General features: G+C 35.3%; 1 protein-coding gene across 4 annotated transcripts in view; it reads left to right on the forward strand.

The window, feature by feature from the left end:
• The window catches only part of ZDHHC14 (zinc finger DHHC-type palmitoyltransferase 14), a 317,691-nt gene that overhangs the window by 183,666 nt on the left and 111,585 nt on the right, over window positions 1-22,440 (forward strand). For 2 of the 4 annotated variants that reach the window (XM_051997999.1, XM_051998001.1), the window contains exon 2: window positions 860-1,032. In XM_051997999.1, coding sequence (XP_051853959.1) covers window positions 860-1,032 — 173 coding nt within the window. The remainder of the gene's footprint in view (window positions 1-859; window positions 1,033-22,440) is intronic. The other 2 variants (XM_051998002.1, XM_051998000.1) reach the window with 1 other exon arrangement.

Raw genomic sequence — 22,440 nt, forward strand, 5'->3', positions numbered from 1 at the left:
GTAACTTGGATATCAGAAACTGATATTGGCTAACTCAGACCTGTAGTATATAATACATTCATCTTTCCCTGTCTCATCACACAATTCCCAAGAATAATCCTCGAGTAAAAGTTTGTAAAATTGAAATAAAAGGGAAAAAAATTAAAGCACAAAAAGCTAGGGTAGCAATCTTCTTGTGGGAAACTCATTTAAGCATAAAACAAGTTAAGTGTTTTCTATGGCAGAAATCCTTGTATCCCTCTCCTGAAAATAGATTGTGATTTCGTTTACATAGCTCATTAACCTCCTTTGGATAGGTTAACTCCAGAATCTTGGCAATATTTTCCAAGCTTTGGAGTACAGATTTACATTTCTCAGCATTTTGTCCCTACTGAATGTTACTGTGCTATCAGAGACAAAGTTGAGTATTAAGTGGGGGAAGGGAAGGCTTGGTTCTGTTTTAAGATCTCCAATATCTGTGACTTCTTTTATGGAATTCAAGAGAAGGGAAAAGACTAAAAAGATATGTGGATTGTTGATATATACTAACCATGTGCATTTGTAGATACAATATTACAATGAAGATAGATTATGTAAATAGGCTCGTTTTCATTCTTTTTGGAACTTCTTTCCCAAGGAATCCAAGGTGGGAAGACAGGCTTTGTCAATGATAAATTTGGGGAGGGGGTGTGCAAAATTTTCCAGAAAGAAAATTTACATTCCATACTGGTAGAATGTAAATTCTTAATGTAGATGAATTTTTCATGGAAATCAATTTTTCTTCTCTAGATAAGCCTTCAACTTCTGCCTTGTTGTTTATTATTAATAATACTTTTTTTATTTCTTTTTCTCTTCCTCTCTCAATACTTGCTCCTGACAGCTGTCCGTATTTAGCCATGAAAATCACTCCAGCTATCCCTGTGGTTGGTGGGATCCTGTTCTTCTTCGTGATGGGTACCTTACTTCGAACAAGCTTCAGTGATCCTGGAGTACTACCCCGAGCAACACCAGATGAAGCTGCTGACCTGGAAAGGCAAATAGGTAACGCTGAAGGTCTGTCCTTATCTTTTTGATCACTTGCCAACTCATGTTCCCTTCCTTCATGGTATGGAAGAAACTAAGTCAAGCCCTGAAGTAGAAAGGGCAGAAGCATTTCCAGCTTTATGGGGAAGCTTATTATGGAATAAGATGAGACCTTCAAATCCCAAGCAAATAGGAGGTGGGCTTTTGTGGTAAGAGGTAAGGTGGTGTGACTGGTGTAAAATACAAGAATAGATGACACTATGGAAGTTCCTGAGGCTGATACAACTTTAAGGTGGTGGTCATGATCTCATTATTCCAATTCAATTTACCCAACAAATTTTTGTTCATGTAAAAGTGTGAAAGAAGAAAAAAAGATCATAGGTTTTAGCATGTGACCCCTCCTTCTAGCCTTTAGTTCATTATATAATTGAAACAAAGGTTGGTGAAGTGACCTCATCCACAATTACCTCAAGGAGTAAGTAGTAGAGCTGGGTTTTGAAGAAAGGCAAGGCACTAAGCTCAGTCTTCTTTCCATTTAACTATCCTTTGTTTTCCTTGTTCTTAAAAATAAAATACTCATCACAGAAGACTTTCTTGATTCCATATTTTGTATGTGTGCTCTCTCTTTCTCTCTGTCTTTCTCTCTTCTTTCTGTCTCTGTCTCTGTCTCTGTTTCTCTCTCTCTTTCTCTCTCTCTCTCTCTCTCTCTCCCTCTCTCTCTCTCTCTCTCTCTCTCTCTCTCTCTCTCTTTCTCTCTCTCTCACACACACACACACACACAATGTCATTCAGTGTTAACTGGGCCAAACAACTTAGCGCAAGCAACTGCCCAGCTTTCTCTGGAAAAGAGTCAGCAGTAAAAGAAGAGAAAAAAAATAAAGTTACTGCTCCCTGATATTTCTCTCATTTTCATTGTAAGTTCTCTATTTTTCATATATTCTTGAACAGTTCTATTCATCCAACCTGGGCTTCATAATTTCCTTTTTTTAGTGACCAAATTAACTACATAAAAATGTTCATTTCTATTTATGAACTGAATAGTCTTCCCTTGTTTTAGAGTATGCTTTGAGTGTTGGGTTAAAGTCCCAGGACAGTTTTTGTGTTTGTTGGGAAATTAGTTTCAGTTAATAAAATCTGAAGTTCTTTGAAATTCTGACCCCATGCAGATTAAACTGAAGGGAAACAATGAGCTAGTCTTTATTCTTATCTTCTGCCTTAAATAGAAAAACTGACACTTGGAAATTGCAAATGGGCTCTCATAAGCTTGAAAATCTGATGAAGGTGACTAATGAACTGCCTTGAATCATGGAATCATGGAAAAGTGTTAACATAAAGTCATGGTTTGAAAAATGTTATTTAAAATATTTCTTTATCTTTATTTTTATTGCTGAACATCCCTCTTCAGTCATCACTATAGCCAGAAATAGATTCCCTTTATCTTTGCCTTTTAGTAGCCACAGTAGTCATATTCAACAACTGAGAACAAAATTTGGCCTCTGGTAGTTGTAGTGTAACTTGAGTAGGGATAGTCCTACTGTCATTTTTCTCTTAAATTCTAACTCTAACCTAATATTATTCCCTTTCCTCCAATCATTCACTCAACAAATATTTTTAATCCCTCACTATGTGTAGTATTCTATGTTAAGCAATTAATAGGTGCAAAGATAATTAAAGTCCTTAATATTTATCATGTATTATTTTATATCACAGCTATTCACCTGCAGTTCATCGTGTTCTTTCCTTGTCAAACAATTCCTTGATGGCATTCTTTTACTTCACATTCTTTCCCCTCATCCTCTCCATGGAATTTTACTCTTCTTCTGTTATCTTCTTCAGAAGTAAAATAATAATAATAATCATAAGACAATTTTTGTTTAAATCAAAAAGGCCAGTGGTAACACTTTCCCAAACAAGTATATGTCTTAAAATCATGTCTGTCCATTTTTATGAATAACATACCCATCCTTTCATATGCCCATGGCTTCTGCTGCTTCTTCATCATTTATTTCATCAATTTGGAGATCCCCTTCACCAATGGGAACTCTTGGAATGGGAGCTCCTTCCATCAATACAGATGAGAACCATGTACAATTTGGCTTACAAGTTAGAGGGAGTTGCTTGAGGGATAAAGAATGACATTTTTCCAAGAGTAACATGCTTTGGGAAGAGTAATGTTCAGGATTTTTATACCCAATTTCTCCTGCCTCTAATTTGATCTAGGCTAAAGGAAGGTCTTTTATATCCTACTCCTCACATCCATTTGGGAAGGTCATGAGATCCCTGACTAAAAGACCATGTGCCAGTCCAAGTTGGTTTCCCACTGTGATGTTAATGATAATTTTGCTTTGCTCCATCTACTCTCTGGTCTGGTTCTCCTTTTATTTAAAATGGCAGTGCATGACTGATGTCTATTAGCTTAGAGCATATTAAAAAGAAAAGAAAAAAAAGAAGAGCTTCTACTATTTGAAAGAAAACAGGGCAACTAATTGGGACAGTGGATAGAGCGCTGACTGTGGAATCAGGAGGACCTGAGTTCAAAAGAAGACCCAAAGTTTATTCAATTTCTTTGAGGACCGCTACTACTTATTTCCTTTAAATCTGCTACATCTCACCATTAAAATACTTTTTGTTGGATTGTTTTGTGAGAAAGACAGAGAAAAATATAGTTACCAGGCTATGTAGCTTACATTATTTTGCATAGCGAGGCTAATGGCTCCTAATCTGAACTGGAGTCTAACCTGATCTATTCCCTTTTTTTCAGACTGGTGATTGCCTGGTAGTTCTTTATATGGTTTATGATTGACATACTGAGTCTCCGATTTGATTTCCCTTTCATCTTGAATCAATTCTCTCAATAATTTCTACTGATTCAAAAGAGGAAAAAATATCTCAAGCTTTCCTGATTTAAAGGGAATATTTCTAATTTTGGAGATCCAAGTGGTTAGAGAAGAAATTTTCTGGGAAATTCCAAACAACCTAATTCCCTTCCCAAGTTGTTTGAGGACCTGATAGCATTTGGCCCAGTGAGCATACTTCCTTTATTCAATGGGGTTTTTGAAGAGGCTGAGGTAAGGAAATAGTGTGGGTCCAAGAGAAGCCAGAAATATCTTCAGCAAAACTTATAGGCCAATAGAGAAGAATACATCCTGTAATTAAAGAAGTGACACACTAATTTTGTAGGCAATTTAACTTAATTGCTCTGCTAAGTCCTTCTCTAAGGCATTATTGTGGGATGGAGGTAACCTTCAGTCCTTAAAGACTATACTCATAAAATACAAAGTCTGACAAGTCACATCAAGGTGGAAAGCCTTCAAAAAGGGTTTTGGCTATTCTGTATTTGTCATTCAAGTTCCAATCTAGCTTAGTTCCAAGAATATCACCCCTAAAAGCTGGGCCACCCAGTGTGGATTTTAGAGGGGATCTAATATATGTTATAAAACTATCTATTATAGCATGAATGAGTGATGTGTGTTCCACATTGTTGAAAAAAGGCCTCTCACTAATGGGACAGCAGATCCTTGAAGTATAAATATAAGTAATTCTTATGGAGTTTACTGATGGCTGAGACAGGATGTGCAATGAAACCTTCACACAAATGAAAGCTGACATCTCGGAATGTTAAAATTCCTGATTGTCATTTAAAAATATACAACCCAGGAAGAGCCAGAAAATAGAAGTCATACCTCAAATTCATGATATATTTGGGAACTAACCACAAAACTTGTGAAAGGTCTAGTTTTTAGATGGGCGTAGGGAGGTCCAATGTTTTTACTTCTTAGATTTAGACATGAAGGATACATGCGTATATGTATAATGTACATATGTGTTTTCAGTCATGAGTGAATACCTGTGTGGTTCAGAACTTTTTATTGTAATCACTTCTAATCGTCTTCCATTTTAAAATTAAAACCATAGGAATATGTCATGTGTTAAAATTAAAACCAGTTGTTAGTACTGGCTTATTTGGCTTTATTTTGGTAAGGAAAATTTACCATGTAACGACTGGGAATGGAAAGTTATGGTAATAGAAGTATTATAATTAGTTTTATTGAAGCAACGTCTGTCTTTTGAAGGGCATCTTTTTACTGATTTGCCATTCTTATCTTCCAAATAGCCTCTTGAGGTAGATAGACAATAGGCATTTGGTTTGATAAGAAAGCAGAATAAGTTGGTAATGGAGCAGAGAATAAAAATGAGAATTCCTGATTACATTTACAATTTTGGAATTAGATTGTTTCTCCTGAAAATTGGATCTTATTTTTCATTCATCTACATATATATGTATATGTGTGTATGTATGTACATATATATGATTTTGAAAATATATCTGTAAAAAGATGATGGAGTTACTTTCAACTGTTATATCACCTCATTTTGGAAAAAAATGCCTTCTACTAATTTTCATGTATTTAAAAAACTAATGAATCAGGAAAACAATGACACAAAATAGGAGTTAGCAAGTTTTTGTATTGCCCATGAGCTAAGAATGGGTTTTGCAGTTTAAAAAGCTTTATTTAAAAATTTAAGAACTATTCTTGACTTAAGCAGTACAAAAACAGATGGCTGACTGAATTTGGCCTGAAGTCTGTAATTTGCTGACCTCTGGCGTAAAATTACAATGTAAATACTTGCCAAAGAATAGAGATCTATTATAATAACTGTTACAATCATGGTATCTTCAGCAATAACAATTAGCATTTATTAAGTGTCTACCATGTGCTAGTCATTGTCCTAAGTGCTGGGAATGCAAAGAAATGCAAAAATATGGTCCCTGCCCCAAAGGAACTCACTTTCTAATAGGAGACACAACATGCAAATGACTACATATATATGTTATATTCTATAATAAGGGATAATCTTATTGGGAAAGCTCTAGTTGTCTATGGAAGGCAGTGGAGGTGGGAAGGGAGGTTGTCTGTGGAAGACAATAGGTTTCTGAAGATTTTTAAAAGGTAGAAAATACAGGGGCCATAGAGTACAAGATTGTGGTAATGATAACTAATGGGAAAATGTGTTGAGTTTTTATATACAAAATATTTTGTATTAATGTCATTTCTAATTTTCCAGGATGGGAAAGGTCAGAAGGAGAAGGGTTCTTCCAAGAAGATGTGAATAATTCTCTTTCCTCTATGCCCTATGAACAAATACACTTGCTGATCATTATTCTGGTTCATTCATTCCAGGATGTCACCATTCTCAATTTCTTCATATTGTAATTCCTTTTCTTTTTCTCCCTAATGTTAAGACAGAGACTTTTGATACAGTCTAATTTCCTCTCTACAATTGGTCTCCAAAATTCTCTATCTAGAGTTCCCTAACTTTTTCCTTTTTGAATAAAAGACATAGTTGAAATCACTCCCTGGCAAATGAAAACAACAAAGGGGAGAAGATATTAGGATAGCTGATAGACATACACCTTGTGGAATACTCCCAAGAAGAGGATGTAGTGAAAGAAATAGGGACATAGCATCTGATGTAACATTTCAGGATGCCATGGAAAGGAGAGGTATCCAAAAGAAGGGGAGGGTCAAAAACATATTTATTTAGCCATATAAAAATTATTGATTATTGAATCATGAAAACAGAATCTTTACAATGACTGTGTGACTTAGTTATATAGTAATCATGTATTAAGGACCTAAATGATAGCATGATATTCTGAATAAAGGGTCAATCTCATTTCATAACCTTATGGGTAAATCTTTGGTCCTGTTTTGCTTGTCTAACATAGGCCAGGAACCCAACTGTTCTATAAAGTTGTTAGCTTGTGAAATGGCTAAAAATATGGAATGAAACATTCTAAATTATAGAACTAAAAGCCAGATGTACAGCCACATAACTTCAGTAAGTAAACTATAGAAACTAAAATAATAGAAATGTTTTAATGACTCTCTTGAATACCATTATTGTTATTACTTCAACTGGGACCTCTGAGACACATATGTGGGCGAAGAAAAAAATAACTCCCTTGATTTAATCAGTAGATATTTCAGAGGACACATTAAGATGGATCCTTCCTCCCTTCTCCCCTCAAAGGTATGTTTACATGAAAGGGGTATACAATACTAATCTGATAACAATCCATGCAGGTGTGAGATAGGGGAAGTTAGAATTTTTTCCTTGACAGTACTTAAAATGGAGAAAAGGCAAGCATTTGATGCCTGGAAAATAGAAGTATTTTCTAAGAATGGGAATGGTGTGAAAGGAACTTGTCATTAAAGGAAACAAAGAGGTTGCAATGATTTTTTTTTTTTGTAAAGGAGATTTGCAGTGAGAAGAAAGTAGAAAAGATAGAGGTCTACAGGATAAAAAGAGTAGAAAATAGCAAGGCTGAGAAGTAATGAAAAACAGAGTAATGAAAAAGATTAAAGACAAGGCCAAAAAAGGAACTGGGATTTATTGTGGCTCAAGAGCAGGCTTCGTGGGAAGGATTTCAAGAAGCAAGTTTAAAAAGCAGTTAAAAATTCTGTAAAGATTTCCTCAGGGAATAACTTTTTGAATTGATTGGAGAATATCTTCACACAACTTGTTTCAATAATTCACTTTTCATAGAGTGCCTATTTGGGTTCTGATTTAGATGAGAACCACTTGCTAAACAACACTTACTTTGGTGTCCATATGGTCTTAGATAACTTCTGGACAGTATCCCAAGACCCAACAAAATCTGCATTCTCTGTCCTTGTTATAATGCTATGAAGTTGTCACCCTGAGAATCCCATTGGTGGAATTTTTGTGTTAAATCCCATGGATAAATTCCATTGTGGACCTCTCACCCCAATACCTTCTATATCAGTTTTTTTCTGTAGCACAGAGATCAGCAATTGAGGTCATGTGAAAGAATAGAAAGAGTGGTTACATATAGCATGACACAATGGATTTGCAGTCAAATATCACTTCTTTAACTTCCTATGTAGCTCTGGGAAAGTAATTTTACTTGAGGCTACATTCTGAGTGTCATTTTCTTTATGTGTAAAACGAGGGAGGTAGACCAGAACACTTCTGAAGTCTGTGATTCTTTGAGCATTTTTGAGTGTTTAGGAAGAATTAATTATGCTCCCCAACAATCCTTGAAGTTTCTGAGTTGAGGAAGATTGGGTTGAGTCCACACGATATCACAATCAACCAATAAGAATTTTTAAAATGCCTATTTTATATCAGCATTATAATAGACATTGGAGATAATAAAGACAAGAGTGAAAAAGCCCTTACCCTTAAAGAACTTATAATCTAACTGGAGGAAACAATGCATACCTATTATGTACATAAAAATAAATATAAGGTGATTTTGAAAGGAAAGATTGAGTGGATAGGAAGGGGAAATGAAGAAATGCTTCATATAGAAACTGTTTTATAAACTGAGCCTTGAAGGAAACTAGGGTTTTTGAGAGATGAAGTTGGGGTGAAATGTCTGAAGAACACTTGTTGAACCTTAGTTTGTGGAGGAGAATAATGTGCAGTAAAGCTGGGAAGGTAGTTTAGAACCGAGTTGTGAAAGACCTTGAATGACAAACAAAGGAGTTTATATTTTTTGTTCAATAGGTAATTGTTGTTTAATTGTTTTTCAGTCAGATCAGATTCTTCATGACCCCATTTGGGATTTTCTTGGGCAAGATATGGAGTGGTCTGCCATTTCCTTTTCCAATTCATTTTACAGATAAGAAAATTGAGACAAGCAGGGTTAATTGCTTACTTAAGGTCATACAGCTAATAAGTAAGTATCTGTGACCAGATTTGAACTCAGGAAGACGGAGCTTCCTGACTTCCTAGCTTTCTATCTACTATTCTACCTAGTGGCCCCTTCAAGAGATAAGAAGTAGAGTCTCTGTCAATTTTTATTGAATTTGTTCAATTGTTATTGAAATGTACTCTCTTCCCACCTCTTCCTTTGCTATCATGAACCAATTCATGCCTCAGTAATAAGTTGAATATTATAGCAAAGCTTTGTCTAATCCAAGTGCTTAGCGAATGGAGTATTTTTTAACGCTCGTTACGGAAAAGCTTTCCAAAGTGTATTAGTATATTTCCTATCCTTAGCAGTAAGTACATTAAACAAAACATAACTTTTATTTGATGAATGAGGACTCTGCCTTGTGCTAGCATCATTGTTCTGAACTTTAATAGGATAGTACAATAGAAAGAGCAGCTAAGTGGCTCAGTGGATAGAGAATTGGACCTGAAATTAGGAAGATTCATCTTTTTGAATTCAAATCTGGCTTAAGACCCTTACTATGTGACTATGATCAATCTCGTAATCCTCTTTGCCTTACTTCACCTGAAAAAATGAACTGGAGAAGGCAATAGCACATTATTCTAATATCTTTGCCAAGAAAACCCAAAATGGAGGCACAAAGAATTGGACAGAAGACTGAAATGACTTAACAATAATTATAATAGATAGAAAGCATAGAACTGTATCTGTGCTGACTCCAAGTCATGCTAACAGAATAACAATCCCCCTATACACATTTCTTACCCTATATAGTTGATTGAGGTTGTACTATTTATCTCAATCAGAACTTTGAAGCTAAAAGAAATAGCGATTATTTTGTCTCATATCTTATTTTTATAGTTCAGCAAATTGTTCCCCATGGAGGTTATATAACTTGCTATAGCCATCCAGTGATCAAATTGGGACAGATCCACTGAATTATAATCTAACAGTTTTCAATGTATTATTCATCCAACAAGCATTTATTAAAGGCAATGAACTCTGCTAGGTGTTAAAGGAAACAAATGGACAAGGAATTCATGTCCCTACTTACCCCATTCACCCCTACCTCCCCACCCAAGAGTTGGCAATCTAGTAAACTCTACCCTCAGTTATGAAGTAATGTATGTTTTTGATTTCCCACTAGCTGTTAAGTTCCAGGATTAAAGCTGTCCCTTGAGCTCCCCTTGATGGGAAGGAGTGGTCTCAGAAGGCCCTGATCAAGTATATAGCTCAGTTAAATCAAGTAGCACAAAATGATGACATTTCAAATCCCTATTGATACCTACCATTTGTGCCTTAGACCCTGAGGCAGCATCACTGCACAGTGAGGACCAAATGATTGAGTCAGCCCTAGGGAAATGCATACAGAACATGATGTGGTAGTGCTCTTCCTGGAACAGGTATGTATCTTCCAGGAGGATACATCAACACATACTTACTTAAGGAGAGAGCTTACCATTTCAGTCAAACAAACATGTGATAAATGTTTATTCCATAAAGCTATGTGCTAAGTCCTAGAAATACAAAAAGAAAAATGAAGTAGTTACATTTCACTGGAAGAACATAGCATATACTTTAGTATGTCAAAGGTCTTTGATTATATCTGAAGTTACATTTCACTGGAAGAACATAGCATATACTTTAGTATGTCAAAGGTCTTTGATTATATCTGAAGATAACCTTCCGCCTGTATAGATGGCAATTTGTTTATACTTGTACTCATCCAAGGATATACAGAAAGAAAGTTCATGATAGATACAAAATAATATTAATGATACTGAAAGAGTAGTTCTTGTATTTTTAAAACAGGAGAGAGTAAAAAGATTTAGGGGGAAACACTCAAACTTTATAGTTTTTTAAAGACTCCTGAGAGAATGTAACTACTATGTTTCAACTTTTCTTTATGTTCAAAGACTAATTTATCTTTACACTTGGTACTTTGATGAAAGTTTAAGATACAAACAGGCAGGCTTTCACAAATGATAGTGTGTATAAGTTGCATAATTAGCAACAGATTAAAAAAAAAAGATGAGAATCCACTCTATTGTCAGTAAATTACAAGAAAAAAAGTTATTTTATTCGTTAGGAAAAAAGATCTCCAAGATGTCTCTCATGAACTTGCTAAAATGATACATGATTCCTTGGTATATGTAACAAAACCCTCTAGTTGTTAAGGTCAGGTAGGGCATAGAATAGGGAGATATACATCTGTATGCTACTATTGTGAAGAATGTCTGACAGAGATTCCAAATAGAAGATGTATTCCTATACAAGAGAAGGTGAAGTTTTATAGATGTTTGCATGCAAGTGACATTTTGTTGATTTCTTCCAGCCTTGGAACATGATAGTACATCCTAAATCAGATTCATAATTACTCAACAAAACTTGGCCTAACTAATATATCCTGATATTAGTACAATTAACTGGACACAGAATTGAATAGAAGAGAATTGCCTGTGGGAAATTACACCAAGCTCTTAATAAACTCTAAACAAAAGAATACCTTTGGTCTCGCCCTTGCACTCTGGGTAAATACAAAGTTAGGTATATAGCTTTCAATCTATTACCATTTAGGAATTGTGCAAGAGAAGCAGTGTGCCTGGGGAAGGAGGCAGGCTGTTTGTAATAAAGAACTGGAAACAAACAATATGCATCAGTTTGGAAATGGATAAATATATTCATGGCACATGAATATAATGGTGCATTACTGTACCACAAGAAACAATCAGTCTCATGAATATAGAGAGGTTTGGGAAAATTTAACTTAACTGATGCAGAGAGAAGTAAACAGAAAAGGAAAAGAGTATGCAACAATGTAAATAGCTCACGCTTATGCACTGTGTAAATATAATAACCCAACTTAGATCCAGAGAAAAAGATCTGAGACTAATTCAATAGATTATTGATGTCCCGGGAATCTATAATCAAACACAGATATATTGGTTGTTTTACACTTATAATATCTGAACAGAAAATCTCTTGATAAAAATGATGAGGGAGATTATCTTGCAATTGGAAGATCAGTTAAAATGTGCAGAAATTGGAGACAAAGAATATAGGTAGGATGGCAGGTCCTGACTTGGAATTCATGAACTTTTATTATTTGAACTCATACTTTAGGATTAGATTATTTAGTTTCTGATTAATTTGGGGTCCTTAATTTTTTTTCTTATTCATTTTGTCAGTAGAATTATCTAGTTCTGAGAAAAGGAGATTAAGATTCTCTTCTAGAATAGTTTTGCTGTCTATTTCTTCTTGCAACTCACTTAACTTCTTCTTTAAGAATCTGGATGTTACACTATTTGGTGCATATATGTTTAGTATTGATATTACTTCATTACCTATGGTACCCTTTACAAGATGTCATTTCCTTCCTTCTCTCTCTTTTTAATTAGATCTATTTTGCATGGTCTCAGATCAGGATCACTATTCCCCCCCCCCCTTTTTTTTAACTTCAGTTGAAGCATAATATATTCTGCTCCAGTGTTTTACCTTTATTCTGTATGTATCTCTCTGCTTCAAATGTGTTTCTTGTAAACAACATATTGTAGGATTCTGACTTTTAATCCACTTTACTACCCACTTCTGTTTTATGGGAGAGTTCATCCCATTTACATTCACAATCAAGATTACTAACTGTATTTCTTGCCATCCTATTTTTTCCTAGGTTATACTTTTCTCCTTCCTTTTACCCTTCCCTTCCTCACCAGTGTTTTGTTTCTGACTTTTACCTCCCTCAATCTGCTGTCTCTTTTATCAGTGCCTTCCTTTTCTATCCCATCCTCTTCTACTTCTTCCCTCCCTTCTATTACTCTCCTCTTTCCTCTCCCATTTCTTATAGAGTGAGATAAATTTCTATACCAAACTAAATTTGCTTAATTCCTCTTTGAGCCAAATCTGATGAGATTCAAACGATGTTTATTCCCTTCTTTCTCTCTACACAATAGGTATTCTGTGTCTCTTTATATGGCATTAATTTACCCCATTTTATTTTCCCTTTCCTCTTCTTCAAGTATAATCTTTTTCCATCTCTAATTGATTTTTATATCATCACATTAAAGTGAACTTATACCTACACTTTCTGTCTGAGTATATACTTCTTTTAATTGCCCTAACAAAGATACTCAAAGTTCTCAAGAATTACATGTATTATTTTCCCATATAATATGTAAACATTTTAACCTTTAAAATAACAGTCTCTGTTACCACTAAACAACTTAGATTGACTAAGATGACAGGAAAAGCTAATGGTAAATGTTGGAGGGGATGTGGGAAAACTGAGATACTAATGTATTGTTGGTGGAGTTGTGAACTGATCCAACCATTCTGGAAAAAAATTTGGAACTATGTCCAAAGGGCTATCAAACTGTACATACCCTTTAATCCAGCAGTGTCTCTACTGGGTCTGTATCCCAATATCATAAAAAAAAAAAAGAAAAAGAACCCATTTGTGCAAAAATGTTTATAGCAGCCCTTTTTGTAGTTTCAAGGAACTGAAAACAGAGTGGATGCCCATTATTTAAAGAATGGTTGAATAAGTTATGGTATATAAATATTATGGAATATTATTGTTCTGTAAGAAACAGTTAGCAGGACGATTTCATAAAGGCCTGGGGAGACTTAAATGAACTGATATATTAAGTGAGAAGAACCAAGAAAAAAAGTATATACAGCAACAATAAGATTATGCAATGATCAATTCTATTGGATGTGGTTCTTTTCAGCAATGAGGTGATTCAGGCCAATTCCAATAAATCTCTGATGGAGAAACATCTGCATCCAAAAAGAGGACTGTTGGCCCTCCATGTGAATCACAACATAGTATTTTCACTTTTTTTTTCTTGTTTGCTTGTTTTTTGTTTTCTTTGTAACTTTTTTTTCTTTTTGGTCTGATTTTTCTTGTGCAGCATGATAAATGTGGAAATATGTTCATATTTTGTACATGAACATTGTACATGTTTAACATATCAGATTACTTTCTGTCTAGGGGAGGAATGAGAAGAAGGGAGAGAGAAAATTTGAAACACAAGGTTTTTCAAGGGTGAATGTTGAAAACTAAATTTGCATATATTTTGAAAATAAAAAAGCTATTATTTAAAAAAAAAAAAACCAATACCCTTGCTCCCTCTCTCTCCCCCTCCCCCATTACTGTTTTATGCTTCTCTTGAATCTTGTATTTGGAGATAAAATTTTCTGTTCAATTCTGGTCTTTTCATCTGAAATGATTGAAAATCTCCTATTTCATTGAATTTCTTTTCCCCTGAAAGATAAAGCTTAACTTTTCTGGATAATTGATTCTTGGTTGTAGTCCAGCTTCCTTTGCCTTCCAGAATACCATATTCCAGACCTCCAATCCTTTAATATGAAAGCTGCTAGATCCTGGGATTCTGCCTCCTCAATATTTCTTTCTACTTGCAGTATTTTTTCTTAATCTGATAATTCTGTAATTTAGCTACAGTAAGGATGTTTCTTGGAGTTTTTATTTTGGGGTCTTTTTCAGGAGGTAATCAGGGTATTTTTTCAACGACTATTTTACCCTCTGGTTCTAAGATATCAGAGCAATTTTCCATTATGATTTCTTGAAAGATGTGTCTAGGTTCTATTTTTGATCATGGCTTTCAGTTAGTCTAATAATTCTTAGATTTTTCTCTCCATAATCTATTTTCTAAGGCAGTTGTTTTCTCAATGAGGCATTTTACATTTTCTTCTATTTTTTCATTTTTTAAAATTTTGTTTGACTGATTCTTGATGTCTCATTCAGTCATTGTCTTCCATTTGTTCAATTTCAAATTTTAGTAAATTATTTTCTTCAGTTAGTTTTTTTAAACTTCTTTTTGCATTTGGTCGGTCAATTGCACTTTTAAAGGTGTTGTTTTGTTCCATGGATTTTTCCCCATATCACCAATTCTATTTTTTAAGAAATCATTTTCTTTCCCCATTTTTCTGATTCTATTCCTTTTTTTTATTTTAATTTTAATTTTTATTTATTTTTTTAAATAACTTTTTATTGACAGAACCCATGCCAGGGTAAGTTTTTACAACATTATCCCTCGCACTCACTTCTGTTCTGATTTTTCCCCTCCCTCCCCCAGATGGCAAGCAGTCCTTGTTAAGTAGTATATCCTAGATACAATATATGTGTGTAGAACCGAACAGTTTTCTTGTTGCACAGGGAGAATTGGATTCAGAAGGTAAAAATAACCTGGGAAGAAAAACAAAAATGCAAGCAGTTTATATTCACTGCCCAGTGTTCTTTCTTTGGGTGTAGCTGCTTGTGTCCATCCTTGATCTGATTCTATTCCTTAAGGAGTTGTTTTCTTCAGTCAATTTCAGTGCTTCCTTTTCCAAGCTGTTGGCTTTTTCCCCTCAAACTTTCATAATTCTCCTGCATAGCTCACATTTCTTCTCCCCATTTTTCTTCTCTCTTTCTTTTAAGATTATTTTTGAGTTCTTCCAAGAGAGCCTTTTGAACTTAAGACCAGTTCATACCTCCTTTAGAGGTTTCAAATGTAGGCATTTTGTCATTGCTGTCCTCTTCTAGGTGTGTGTCCTGATCTTCCCTATAACCATAGTAGCTCTCTATATTCAGAGCTCTTTTTGGTTTTTTGTTCATTTAAAAAAGTTGAGCTCTGTTCGTATGACACAGTGGAGATTGTCCCAAGCTTCTTACACAGGGGGACTGGGGCCTCTCACTGACTTTTCACTGCACTGGCTGCAGGCTTTTCTGTGTTGGGTTTGGCTATTCTAGTTTTGCCTGTTTTTCTGGGGTTCAGGGGCTCACAATTTTCCTTCTATGCTTGCATTGGAGGTTTCACAGCTGGCTACTGATCCTCTGGTTCTCTGAACCAGTACAGAATAGCCAATATTGCTGTATTTTGGCTAAGAGCCTCCCACTAAATTCCCCACACAGGGCCTCCCTGCCTTTGCCCTTCTGGCCCCAGGCCTCCATGCACTGAGCCTGTACTGGGCTGTGTTCCCCCTTGCCTAATTCAGACAGATCTTTTCTGAAGCCCTTCCAAGATATCTTAAGCTAGAAAATTATTATACTCAGAATGCTAGTGGCTTCTGTCGCTCCAAAATCCATTCAAAAGATTGATTCTGAGGGGTGCTGGGAAGAGCTCAGGCAATGTCATAACTTCTTTCTGCCATCTTGGCTCTGTCCCTTCCATCACCTTTTTAAAAAATGTTTATGTATAGAAATCTAGACAATTCTATCTATATGAGTGTTTCAATAAAAAATTTTTATAATGCTGTTTAAAAACATTATTCTGTAAAAGGGCTTTATCAGAAAGCTGAAAAGAATCCATGATTATCCCAAAAGGTTAAAACTTTATAACTAAGATGCTATTGCAGTCATCTAAGATAAAATATTGTGGGTCTAGATTATGTTAGTGGCTATGGAATAATACCATGACAATTTTAGTGACAGAACTCAGATAATTTATAATTAGAACTTATTTTGAGTAGGATCTCCAAAATATCGTTTTGCTAGCTTTCAATTCCAATCTAATAAATTGTTTAAATTTTTTTTAAAAAATCAGCAAATTCCTTCTATCATAAAAATATGGTCTTGATAAAAATCAGGGAAAGTCAAAACAGAGAAAGAAAACTATAAATAAGTTTCCCTGATGAATATTGATGTAAAAATTTTAAATACAATACTAGCAAGAAGATTACTGAAATATGTCACAAAAAGAACCCTTAATTATCAGAGTAGGTTTGTTCTAGGAATTCAGGACTAATTTAATGTTAGGAAAAGTATAAACATAGTTGATCATATGAACAAGGAAAACAACAAAAATCATATGATTATTTCAATAGATGAAGAAAAAATTTTGGACAAAATATACTACCCATTCCTGTCAAGAAACACTAGAACGCAAAAAGATAAATGGAACTATCCTTAAAATGATAAATACTAGGTAGGGGCAGCTAGTTGGTGTAGTGGATATGTAAAGGACTGAAATCTGAATATGTGCACTGGAATCAGACAACCGAGCACTTAAGGCTAATTACCTATTAGACAATACTCTATTAGCATATGCTTGGAAAATGGCCCTTCCCACTATTCTGTGCTGGCTCGATTTTTTGGTGTATAGAGATAATTGTAGGAGGGATTAGGGAGTGGAGGAAGACAAGTTAGAGTCACTTTGGAGGAGAATGAGGAAAAGGGAAGTTAGGAGGCAGAGAGCTTGTGGTGGCTTCATCCATCTCCTTTACTTCTCCCCCTAAAGACCAAGGACTTTTGCTGTTCCTGACTCTGGCTGATCCTGGGGTCAACAGGGAGGTAACCCAGACTTTACATGGATAGAGCACCAACTCTGAAGTCAGGAGGACCTGAGCCTCAGACACTTAACACTTTCTAGCTGTGTGATCTTGGGCAAGTCACTTAGTCCCAATTGCCTCAGGGGAAACAATGATAAATACTATCTAAGTAAGACTAAGAGTGAACATTATCTATAATGGGGATAATCAAGAAGTCTTTCTAATAAAATCAGGAATGAAGCACCATTCCTTATTATTATTCAATATTATACTACAAATGCTAGCTATAGCAATAAGACAAGAAAGAGTCAATGAGAAAACAAAATTATTACTCCTTGTAGTTGATACAATGCTTTATTTAGCAAAGTAAAAACTAATTGAAATAATTTAAAATCAGCAAAGTTTCAAGATATAAAACAAACCTATACAAACTCCTTGTAGTTGATACAATGCTTTATTTAGCAAAGTAAAAACTAATTGAAATAATTTAAAATCAGCAAAGTTTCAAGATATAAAACAAACCTATACAAACTATTAACATAAAACATAGGAGAAATTCCATTTAAAATAGCTATGAATAGTCTGCCTGCTAAGAAAAACACAGGGATAATATGATCACAGTTGAAAGATACTCTTCATACAAATAAAGACAGATTTAAGCTATTAGAGAATCCAATTGTGGATATTCTATCTACATTGATTTACTTACAGTTCTGTACCAAACTACCAAAGCTAGAAAGCTCTACATGGAGCTAGAAAAAAATAATAACAAAATTCATTTAGAAGAACTAAAGGTCAAGAATATCCAAGGGGAAAAAAAAAACAGAAAACACCTTTCACATAGATGAAAACAGATCTAAATAACTGGAGAAATATTAATTGTTCATAGCTAGGCTGAGTCAATAACAATACTATTTAAATTAACTTACTTATTCAGTATCATACCAATACATTCTCAAAGAATAATTTATAGAATTGGGGAGGCAGAACCATAAGATTCAACTGGAGGAATAAAAGGTCAAGAATATCAAGGGAATTACTGAAGGAAAAAAAAAACTCTAGGAAGAAAGTGGGACTAGCAGTACTATATCATATACTATACTAAAAATCTGTAATCATCAAAACAGCTTGATATTGAATAAGAAATACATTGAACAGTGGAACAGATCAGGTACAAAGAGGCAAATGAGCACAGTATGTGTTTGTTAAATCCTCAGTCCCAGATATTGGGTTAATAATTCACTATTTGACAAAAACTGTTGGGTAAATTAGAAAGTAGTCAGACCAAAACTAGATATACATCAACATCTCATACCGTGTACCAAGATAAGTTAAAAATGGGTATGTGATTCAGCAAATTAGTAAATCGGGGAAGAAATTGTCTACCAAATTTACATATAGGGCAAGTGTTCATGACCTGACAAGAGACAGAGAGATTCCCAGAAAGTATATTAGATAATTTTGATTACATAGAATCAAAAAAGGGTTTTTTTGTGCAAATAAATCAGCATAATTAAAATGAGAAGAAAAGCAGGAAACTAGAAAAAATACTTTGTTGCAAGTTTTTTTCTATTTAAGGTGTCATTTCTGAAATATAGGAAAGTGGATCAACTTTATAAGAAATAAGAGTCATTCCATAATTGATATATTATCAAAAGATATGAACAAGAAGTTTTCAGAAAAAGACACAATAATAATATGAAAAAGAATACTCAAAATCATTGATGATTAGAGAAATTCAAATTAAAGTAATACTGAGGACTACCTTGCATCCTTTAGATTGGTTAACATGAGAAAGAAGAAAAACAACAAATGTTGGAGGAGAAATAGGAAAATAGATATACTAATACACTTTTGGTATAGCTATGAATTGATCCAACAATTCCAGGAAGCAATTTATAACTATGCTCAAAAATTATTAAATTATACATATCTTTTGACCCAGTGATCTGCTATTAGCTTGTCATTGATTCCTAGGAAATATTTAGAACAGATTGGTAAATGGAGAGATAGTGAGTGTAAGAGCCAACAATGGTTCACCAAGAACAAATTTAAATAATTTCATTTCATTACAATGGTGTTATTAGGCTATTACACAATAGGAATTTATAGCCAAATGAATGATCGTTTTCAAATAATATTGATTAATGCACAACGTCATTGTCAGTGCACAATGTCAATGTACACTATGCAAGGAGGTGTCTAGTATGTGCTCTGTGCTCAAAGGTTTCTTTTGAGAGGAGGGGTGATGGTCATATAGATGTATAATTTGTAGTTAGAAGATATTCTCAGTAAAGAAATTCCTTACATCAACAACTCATCCAGTGCTCTGCTCCTTGTAGTCTTAGAGTTGTCTTAGTTTCAGTTTCAAGATAGTGTTTAACTACTTAAAATATACACTATGGCATTTTGCCTGCCATCAGTCACTTTGATGGAACAGTGGGGGTATCTCCATATTCCTTTTTTCTATTTTTTGTTATTCAGTTATTTTAGTCCTTTCTAATTCTTTGTTATCTCACTTGGGGTTTTTTTGACAAAGATACTGGAATAGTTTTCCATTTCCTTCACCAGCTCATTTTATAGACGAGGGAATTGAGGAAAACAGGGTTAAGTGACTTATCCAGAATCATATAGCTAGGATGTATCTGAGTCTTAATTTGAACTCAAGTATTCCTGACTCCAGGCTCAGTACTCTGTCCACTGTGCCACCTAGCTACTTAGGTTGGCACATAGGAAGAGAAGAAACCAGTAGATGATGATTTACCTAGAAAAGGGTTGAAATGCATTTCTTACAGTGAGGTTTTCTTTAGTCATCACACAGTGACCTGAGCTTGCCTGCCTTCCTCACTTCCTGTCTCTTTCTCTCTGCTGTCTCTGTCTCTCTTTATCTCTCTCCCTCTCTCTGTCTCTCTCTATTTCTCTCTCTCTCTTTCTTTCTTCCTCTCCCTCTCTCCTTCTCTCTCTCTTTCTCTTCCTCTCTCTCTTTTCTTCCCTCTCTCTCCTTCTCTCCCCCTCTCTCTTTCCTTTTCTTTCCCTCTTTCTCTCTCTCCTTTCTCTTTCTCTCTCTCTCTGTCTCTTTGTCTCTGTCTCTCTCTCTATCAGTCCCTTTGTGTGTGTATGTGTCTCTCTGTCTGTCTGTCTCTGTCTCTATCTCTCTCTGTGTGTCTCTCTGTCTCTCTGTCTTTCTCTGTCTCTCTGTCTCTGTCTGTCTCTCTTTGTCTCTCTGTCTCTGTCTCTCTCTGTCTCTGTCTCTATCTCTCTGTCTCTCTCTGTCTCTCTGTGCCTCTCTTTCTCTCTGTCTCTCTCTCTCTGTGTATGTGTGTGTGTCTCTCTCTCTCTCTGTCTCTCTCTGTGTCTCTCTCTGTCTCTGTGTCTCTCTTTCTCTCTGTCTCTCTCTGTGTCTCTCTTTCTCTCTGTCTCTCTCTCTCTCTCTGTGTATGTGTCTCTCTCTCTCTCTCTCTGTGTCTCTCTTTCTCTCTGTCTCTCTCTGTGTCTCTGTCTCTCTGTCTCTATCTCTCTCTGTCTCTCTGTGCCTCTCTTTCTCTCTGTCTCTCTCTCTATCTCTCTGTGTCTCTCTTTCTCTCTCTGTCTCTCTCTCTCTCTTTCTTTCTTCCTCTCCCTCTCTCCTTCTCTCTCTCTTTCTCTTCCTCTCTCTCTCTCTCTCTGTATGTCTCTCTCTCTCTCTCCTCTCTCTCTCTCTCTCTCTGTCTCTCTCTCTCTCTCTTCTCTTCCCCTCTCTCTCCCTTTCTCTCCCCTCCCAATTAAATAAACTCTGCTGCATTCTGATCACATTTTGGAATGTTTATAGCCCAAACCACATATAAAATGTTGACTGAGAGTCCTTTTAGCCTGAGCGTAAAGCTGCACTAAGATAAAAGCAGTTAAAAACTACTCTTCCGTGATGATAAATGGTTGTTGGTTCTCTTTAATCAATATTTTAATAACTACTTGCACATTTTGGCAATTATGAATACAGATAGTGCTGCTAGTGATTATCAGAAACAGATTGCAAAGGTGATTCATTGGGATATAGTTGGCCATTAGAGAAGTGAGATCTCTCTGTGACAAGTGTTTTCCATCACAAGCATCTGGTGGCTTGGCAAGATACTCAAGCAGGTGTGCTGATAGCTATCAAGTGGCTATGCCACTGATGAGGATAAATTATCTGGGTCTTTGCCTCTGAAGCTTTCTTCTCAAAAGAAAACTTTGCTTCTCAGTAAATGCATTTAAGGATTTTAGCCTGAATAAACTCACTGCCCTTCTTTATGTAATTAGGAATTTCATGTGATCACAAATTTGCCTTGATTGGCCATTGAATGAGAGAGTTCTGTTTGCTTTGATTTGCAGTGATACCAGTGCTTGCTTTAAAAGCTGCAGCTAGGCTGAAGGGGATACTAGTCCACTTTTTTGTAAAAGATTCCGAACTGTGACTAGATCAGAAATGATGGGAGTTCAAGCAGATGATGTTTTGACCCATGGTCCTCTGTACTATTCTTCTTGCATCTGAAGGTTGAGGGAGACAACTACTGCCATTTATCCCTTTTCAATTTCTTGGTTATTACCCTTTTCCCATTTCCTGGAAGATATATCCACATCTTCTCTGGCAATGTAGGAGACTTCCTAGAGAGCCATTAATGGTATAGTAAATGCAAAAGAATCCCTTAGATTCCAAGTGAGTTCTTTCCAATGACAATCCTATCCTATACCATCTTCTACCAGCAGCCTGATGTTTAAGGTCTCTTCTTTTCCTCTTCCTACATTTGTCCCAGGCACCACATTTCTGAATTAAGGACCTTTCCACTACTTTTTTAGTGTCTTTTCCTAGAAAAAAATACATTCTTCATGACACTTCATGATCATGATCTTCATGATCAATTCCTCATTATTTTTCTGAATAAAGACATGATCTTTGCCTCAAAGGGAATATAATCTAATCAAAAGACAATATATGATTTTCCCAATTTTACCCCCAGGCTTCAATTGCCTTCCTACCCAAGAAGATTCATTCAACTTTGCAGTCCCTTTCTTAAATTGGTGAGCTTCTACTAGAATCTTTATTCTGAGAAAATGTCCAGGCCATTAATCCTTCACTCGTATCCCAGGCCCCTACTTTACTCCTTCTTTCTATTTTTCAGTTTCCTTTTATGTGTTTTCTTCCCTTGTTAAAATATAAGCTCCTTGAAAGTAGGTAATGATTTTCTTTTTTGCTTGTGTTTATATTCTCAGCTTCTAGCACATCATAAATGCTTGTTTGCTTGACTTGACCAAGTGAAAAGAGTTAAATACTCATGTTTCTATTCATAGTATATGTGATTTTTCCAAACTTTCATGCTCTTTTTCATTATCTCCATTTGAGGGATTTCTGTTCATTCTATTTATACCAAATATGATTATTTACTGAATGAGTGAAACAGAAAATAAGAAACTTAAGAGAAAGACAAGGGGATACCATGCTAGGAAGA

The sequence above is a fragment of the Antechinus flavipes genome, chromosome 4 (assembly GCF_016432865.1).
Source record: "Antechinus flavipes isolate AdamAnt ecotype Samford, QLD, Australia chromosome 4, AdamAnt_v2, whole genome shotgun sequence".
In the NCBI taxonomy this organism is placed as follows: domain Eukaryota; kingdom Metazoa; phylum Chordata; class Mammalia; order Dasyuromorphia; family Dasyuridae; genus Antechinus; species Antechinus flavipes.